The sequence below is a fragment of the Myxocyprinus asiaticus genome, chromosome 28, assembly GCF_019703515.2.
Source record: "Myxocyprinus asiaticus isolate MX2 ecotype Aquarium Trade chromosome 28, UBuf_Myxa_2, whole genome shotgun sequence".
NCBI classification, from domain to species: Eukaryota; Metazoa; Chordata; class Actinopteri; order Cypriniformes; family Catostomidae; genus Myxocyprinus; species Myxocyprinus asiaticus.
The window spans coordinates 18,413,547-18,421,545 of NC_059371.1; the positions used below are offsets into that span (position 1 = coordinate 18,413,547).

The 7,999-nt window shown below is 38.8% G+C and overlaps 1 protein-coding gene across 1 annotated transcript in view; it reads right to left on the bottom strand.

Annotated features, from left to right (window-relative positions):
• LOC127418500 (partitioning defective 6 homolog beta-like) overlaps positions 1-7,794 on the bottom strand; it is a 29,094-nt gene extending 21,300 nt beyond the window's left edge. Inside the window, exons 1-2 of the mRNA XM_051659093.1 lie at positions 7,480-7,794; positions 4,792-5,014 (exon numbers count right to left, since the gene is read on the bottom strand). Of these exons, the coding sequence (XP_051515053.1) occupies positions 4,792-5,014; positions 7,480-7,542 (286 nt within the window). The 5' untranslated portion in view covers positions 7,543-7,794. The remainder of the gene's footprint in view (positions 1-4,791; positions 5,015-7,479) is intronic.
• Between the last annotated feature and the right edge of the window lie 205 nt (positions 7,795-7,999).

Below are 7,999 nucleotides of genomic sequence, written 5' to 3' on the forward strand. Positions count from 1 at the left end.
ACAGGTAAACAAGCATGGGACTGATGGTATTGTGGCCATCCTGATGTTGTTTGAGAAAGTGCATGTGTCTGTGTATGTTGGGATAGAAAACGTATAGAAATGCATAACCCCCCCCTTTTGTTTGAGTGTTCTGTATACATGTATAGCTTATCACTCACACTCTACAAACATACCCATTAAAAGTCCAATAAGCTGACTGCAAGTCAAGCCAATTGAATATGCAAAACAGGCTACGGCAGTACAAAACCCAGAATTCTAAACACAATCCACAGGCGAGGCACAGAATGCCTTAGACCAATTTCTGAATGTTAAAATTCTCCATATTTTTTTTTTAAAGTATAGCCACAAGACAAACAATATGTGTGCTAAAATTATTTTAGTGTGATAAAATCACTTACTAACCTTTTCTTTGTAAAGTTACAGCCAATTGTACACCTTTGTTGCCAAGACTATGTAAAATGACAATTTAAACAACTTTGCAACTCAAATAATGAGCTTTAACAGAAGAATTAATGTAAGTGCTTTAATAAAATTATAAGCTTAATTTTTATTTATTTTTATCTCCTTTTTCTCCCAAATTGGAATGCCCAATTCTCACTACTTAGTAGGTCCTCTTGGTGGCGTGGTTACTCACCTCAATCTGGGTGGCGGAGGACAAGTCCCAGTTGCCTCCGCTTCTGAGACAGTCAATCCGCGCATCTTATCACATGGCTCATTGTGCATGACGCCGCGGAGACTCTGCATGTGGAGGCTCATGCTACTCTCCGCGATCCACACACAAATTACCACGCGCCCCATTGAGAGCGAGAACCACTTATAGCGAACACGAGGAGGTTACCCCATGTGACTCTACCCTCCCAAGCAACCAGGCCAATTTGGTTGCTTAGGAGACCTGGCTGGCATCACCCAGCACGCCCTGGATTCGAACTCACGACTCCAGGGGTGGTAATCAGCGTCAATGCTGCCTGAGCTACCCAGGCCTCCTATAAAATTATAAGCTTCACATTTCTGCCTTTAAACCCTCCAAAAATTTGCCCCATTCACTTCCATTGTAAGTGCCTCACTGTAACCTGATTTTTGCTTTTTTTAAAGAAAAGCAGGAATGAGTCAAAATAAATTTGTGGTAGTCAACATTATGCCACAAATGCTGTTGATTGAGCTTAACTTGTATTGAACCCGGAATATTCCTTTAAAAGTATCAACAAAACAAGAGTTCAATCTAATTTAAATTATATTACAGTATCACATCATTAACTTAGCAACATGCTAACTCCAAACCAAAGCCTTTCTAACAAGTCAGTCCACTGTCGGCCATCTCTGGAAAGCTGCTGGGAAGCTATTTCCAGTCATGACAGTGCAGCTCCTATCTACATGAATGGGGGAACACCGAAATCTCAAAAATTGGTTTGTCAAGATTAAGATCAAAGAACATATTTAAAATGAGCAGTAAAACCTGATAAAACTGGTATCGTAAATTGTGCTTCTTTACCTTATATTACACTAAAAAAACAAAATTTTCCCGGCTTGTATAGCTAATGCGCATGCGCGTTCTCGAGGTGATTGGCAGGCGATGTCTGTATCTAAAAGGTGATTGGCTCTTTTACCTGTAAGGCGGGACTTCCTTTTTACATCCGTTGACCGTTGGCCGCGAGCTCCTTGATTGGGCGTTCCAATTTCTCCCATTCGTTTTAATAGAAGTGGCCGTCTATGCTAAATAGTCTCTGGCCAAACTCAAATTTCTTTGTGTGCTTTAAATGAGTAGCGCACTTAGGATGCGACCGGTCACTGGTATACTTATGAATGGAAAAATCGGCTCTAGGAATGGAAGCAGTTTTTTAAAAAAAATTTTTTTTTTTTTTTTTTTTAAGAAGAGTAATTTATGCTACCACCCCTGGAGTTCGCTAGTTCGAATCCCAGGGTGTGCTGAGTGACTCCAGCCAGGTCTCCTAAGCAACCAAATTGGCCTGGTTGCTAGGGTGGGTAGAGTCACCTGGGGTAACCTCCTCGTGGTCGCTATAATGTGGTTCATTCTCGGTGGAGCGCGTGGTGAGTTGAGCGCAGATGCCGAGGTGGGTGGCGTGAAGCCTCCACACGCGCTATGTTTCCGTGGCAACGTGCTCAACAAGCCACGTGATAAGATGCGCGGGTTGATGGTCTCAGACTGGCAACTGGGATTCATCCTCCGCCACCCGGATTGAGGCGAATCACTACGCCACCACGAGGACTTAAAAGCGCACTGGGAATTGGGCATCCAAATTGGGTGAAAAAGGGGAAAAATCCACAAAAAAAAAATATTATGTAATTTATGATATGATTTTTCAATAGAAAATTGATTCAGATTTTATTGCTGAATTGACATATGTTGTTTGCTCGTAATCTTGACCAACCATTTTGAAGATTTCGATCTTTCCCCATTCAAGAATATAGGAGCTGTACTTGTATCCATACAAAATAACTTCCTGCAGCCTGCCCAGAGATGTAACGAACATGGCCGCTGATTGACCTGTCTTGCCTTAAAGGGACTTTGATAGGGCTATTTTTCATTTTGTAGGCAGTGGACAACAAGCCAGCTCAACAGATTTGGAAACAGTGCTTCTGTCAGCCTAAACGTAGCATTTTTGCTACGAGCCTCATGTTTACTGGCAAAAAATGTGGATTGATTTTTATGTGATATATAAATTTAGGGTTGGCAAATTTAACATGCTACTTTCTGTGATTCATATTTTTTGTTTAACGCATAAAAATTTAATGCAATTAATGCAGTATCCCATTTTTTTTTAACTTCCTGAAACTTCATGCGATAGGGGAAAGGTGTCCCAAGTTGTTCCTGGCAAGCTACTCAGTCTTATAGGCTCTGATTAGGGTGGGGGCATGGTTAGGGCATCTGCTGCCTGCAAGGAACAAACCCAGCACCTTTGTGCAATGGGTGAAACTTCACTAATCTTTTCCCCCACTTCCTGTGGCTTAAATTGGCATATATACATTTTCAGGAGGTGCACACTCGACTCAACTGCATATCCTAGCACAGAAACAGATTGTGTGGAGCAGTGCATGCTTATTCATTTTGCGTGATGTACGTCCCGAGCATAATAAACACAGGAGCGGATTTACTGCATGGAGAATGGAGACTTCACCCGCAAGCGGTGAACTAGACGTGCGAGAGATAAGCGAAACCACCCGAGTGAGACCCAGCGTGTGCGCGATAGAGACTGAGAAGGACCTGGATGTTCAGCAAGCTGCAGCCAGGTATACTTTTAGAAACTGAACGGAAGCCAGAGAAAATGATAGTTTTGAGATTTTAAACTTAAGCAAATTAAACTTCAGCATTCAATATGTTTTATATCTGTGAGTATAGTGTGTAATAATGCATTGGCAATGTACATTTAAGTTTCTCTGGCCAAAAAAAGTTTTATATGAATCGAATCTGCCCATTTGATCCTATTATTGAAAACTGGAAAATCCCAGATGACTTTGCCCAAATCGTAACTACATGTCCACTGATTTTATGCCATGTATACATATATTTGTATTAAAGATTAAAACCTGTAAAAATGTGTCTAATTCACTTTTATTTTATTTTTTATAAATGATTACTAACCAATTTCTTGCAAGTTCTTTGAAACAAAGTATAAAGCAAATGATCATTTTTTAATGTTTGTTGTTGTAATGTCTCATGTACCGCAATTTAATCGTGATTAATCACAGTAAACTGTACGATTAATTCGTTTTTAAAAAATTATAGATTCACAGCCCTTATAAAAATATTTGATATTTAGATGTTCTTTACCATATTTTCTGTGTAGTGTGTATCCCCTACATACACACATGTGCATTTAAAGAACTTTAAACATGAATGTAATGAGATAGGGCTTACTCTCCATGCGGAGTTCAAAAAGTGGGTGGGTCTTCATATGAGAACCATAGCAACTGGTCACAGCATGGCGCCAGCATCGACTGGGTAATTAAAACGCTGGCCACACAGTGTTACACAGTGACCCCTCTAATCTCCACCTGACAAAGTGGCTTACCATCTATAGGTCATATGGCACACAGAGGCAGCTTAGTGTGGGGTGCCCCACAGCCATGACTCCTAACGGGAGCCAAAACACAAAAAACAAAAACAAAACGAAAAGCAAGAAACTGTGCCCTAGAGACCCCATGTGTCATCAAATCAAATATTTTGTTACTTTTGAGTGAGCTCAGTTCAGGGTCAAAAGAGTTATAAAACTTTTAACACAAATGAAGAAACACTCCATTAGAAAAATGTATGGATCAAGGGAGATTATGCAACGAAATAGTTTTGTCAAACTTCCCAAATGTAACAGTGTTAGGCAAATTATAACATGCTTTTGGATAACAAAATAGACCTGGGACTTGAGCTCCCTGAATAGGAGCAAGGTCATTACCATACAGAAAAATTCAGTAAATGGACTCTTCTGGAAACTCCTTTAGGACTACAGTACATGCACTGTCACATTATAATCTGATAACCACTGATACATAAACAAAAGCACCACTTCTGGTCTAACAGCTTCCTACCACAGCCATCACCCCCACATATATTATCAGTTGAAACAAAATTTTTTGCACATTAAAGAGCCATTTTTAGGCTGTACATGAGAATTTTCACTATACTGACAGACAATGTACACTAAACATGAGTACTATGACCATAAAACTGCAGATCTAAACTAACTTGAGGCAGAGTACTGTTGTGCAAGTAGCACACAGATGTGAAGTTTGACCGGGTGTGAAGGACCAGCAGTGACCCACTTCAAACACAACCCTCACCTTTCCGCTGCAAGAAGAGGCGGAGCAGGGGCACTGCCACGGAGATAGCTTTGTGGTAGTTGTCATCATTGTTGATAGGTAGCAGGTCCCCGTGAACATCGGCGTAACCCACGAGCAGGTCCACGTTGGGGATCCGGTGCACATGCTGTAGCAAGCCATAGAACTCATCAAAACGTCCCGGCTTGGACCGGTCCAAAGAGAACCGCCTGAACTCTGCTCCAAACTAACAACATAGAATACAAACATCAATAAGCAACGGCAAAATAGATGGAGAGAAACATTAATATAAGAGCAAAACAACCCATTTTCTGATAAAGATCTGTACTATGTAACAGCAGACACTGATCATTTGCTTTGGATTAGTATGTATCATGTGCACATTTATAAATATTTTATACCATTTCCTTCCAATTAGAATAATTACATAATTAATGCATTTTAATAATTAATGCATAATTAATGCAACTGTAGTCTGTAATGTGTTACTCTTTTAGAAGATGAGAACTAAAATTTGACTGTTTGTAGAAGCATAATGCCCTTCTGTTTTAAGTGGGAAGTATGCATTTGGTATTAGTAAAGATTAACTAAATATAAACTTATAAAACCAGTACCAATCAGGAACTCTAATATTTTTTTATTAACAGATACACCAGACAATCATATGTAAAAAGATATACTGAACATCTGTAACAAATTAAAGTAATACATAAAGTATAATGTAATGGGAGGATTAAGACTGAGTCAGTTGTATGGCATTACTAGCTAAATATGGCTTGTCCATAACAAAGCAGTCCTGTAGATCTTTGTGACAGTGTAGTGAGTGTGACCAGGCCCTCATTTACAGTGGTGTCCATAATGATTAACACAACAAAAAAGAACCATGAATTAACATATAGGAAACCGCACCTACATTCCTCTGGTTCTGAATAAATGCTCCAGCCTTTAAAAACACCTGAACAACATTTATGCATTTGGCAAAAGCTTTTAAACAAAGCGACTTTAAGGTTAACATTTCATCAGTATGTGTGTTCCCTGAGAACATGCACATCTGTAACGCTGTCTAGGTGGGCAACTGACTAGATTTTGAAACACAATATTTGATTTGTACATCATAAATATCAGTGTAGTTGTTCATTCATCAGTTACACCTGTAAAATGTCTCAACGCAATAGGTCAGTTAAAGACTCACTCTTTGTGAGTCTGAATTACAAACAGTTATCTTTTATAGGCCTACCACATGTTTATATACACTTGTCTTAACGTGCGGCTGGGTATTTGATTTAACTTTTGAAATGTCAATATTTAATTTCCTCAAGCATGATCTTGTGTTTTGCTGTGTGGAAGTGAAATTGGAAAACTTGTGGAATCCAAAACAAGTGATCATCAGTTGGTTTAATAGTATATATCTATCAGAATCAGCTTTATTGCCAAGTATGCTTACACATAATATATATTCACTATATATACTAATATAAGATATATATATATAAGAGAGGTGGGGAAAAGCAAAAATCAAGAACATCATCATTAAAAGGATCCATGAACTGATACACAATTGAGAGATATTGTGGTCAAAAAAAGAAGACAATGATAAGTTTTGTAACATTGGCTGTTCTTCAATTAGTGGCTCACTGACTAAACTTAAAATATTGAAAAACCAAACTTCTTTTAACTAAGTTTTATCTATGTTAATACATTGATCACATTCACTCCTGGAATAAAGCTAGCCTTGATCAGCATTGGTTGGATATTGCTATAATGTGTGATGCCGTGGATTTTGTGTGACAATAATTAGATTGTTTTTTTTCTTGTTTTTTTTTTTTTGGGGGGGGGGGGGGGGGGAGAGAGAAAAAACAAACAAACTTGGATGTCAATTAACTTTTAATATAGGCTATATAAACAAAAAGATTGCTTCAAACTAAAACTCTCAAATAAGAACATGTATGGCAATGACACTAAATGAAGCTACTCTAATATCATAATGCTAAAATCTTAAAATGAATGACATTTCTAATCTTTAAACTGCTCCCCTCACAGAGAAAGCTATACTCGTAAATGTGATTTTCATTAAAACAAAATATAAACTTTTTTGGAGAAACTCGATTGTTCTCTACAATGCTTGATGTGGTGGCAATGACAGCAGTATTGGTGCCAGTGATTATCTGTTAAAACATTTTTCAAATTGTACAAATTAATACAAAATGTGTGGGGACAACCCAAAATAGAGAAAATCTGGAAAATGCTTAAAATAATAATAATAATAATAATAATAATAATAATAAAATCAGTAAAAGTTATTAAAGAGAATTTGTCAAAAAAAAAACTACTGTATATTTAAACTAGAATTATTTATTATTAAGTATTTGTTATTCAAAATCGTCATATGGGGAAAATATAACAACTTAAATAAATACTTTTAAAAATCACATTTATATTATAAAAAGCACCTAACAACATGAGATAACAGAGCATCTGTCAAAACACCCGATCACTCATAACAACACGGATTTTACGGATGTCTCGCTCAGTGAAAACAAAACTCGCCGACGGTTCAACTCACAATTTAAGCTTGTTAAAACTTACCAGGAATGTGAAACCGCATCTCAACAGCCAAATGTAAAGCTACTCCAAACACAAAGACTCTTTGATTGAACACTAATTAAAGTAATTGGCCCGATGGCTACGCACCTTGCTTTTCACCTCCACGGCGTTCAGAGTTCGGTTGCTCGGCGCTCGGTGGTTTTTGTTCATCTTTCGCTAACTGGACCCCGCCACAGAAACACACTTGCCCTCCCGCGGGCTGCGCTCATCCGCCTTCAGCTCGCTCCGTCCAAAACGTCTTTTCTTGGCTTAATCCAGATAAAGGTGAGTATCTGGCGACAGCTCCGTGTCTTAGGCTGTGTTGTTATCCGAATCGAGTGGCAACGGCGACGCCTGTCAACTGAACGTGCTCCGAAACTCTGGCCCTACCTTCCCTACCCCTGCACACCGCCACATATTGTAGTACTGGACGATCTGTGTGTGTGACGCTGCTGCTGCATGCACCCAGGAAACAGCGCAGAGTACAGAGTCACCGCTATCAAGTGCGCCCCCTCTGGCCACAAAGGCGAATCCACATTGGAGTTCATCTTGTGGTCCATTCACTTCAATGTTTTTGGTCCTTTGTTGTTCTTTGAAATACATTGAAGTACATTGGAGTTCAACGTAA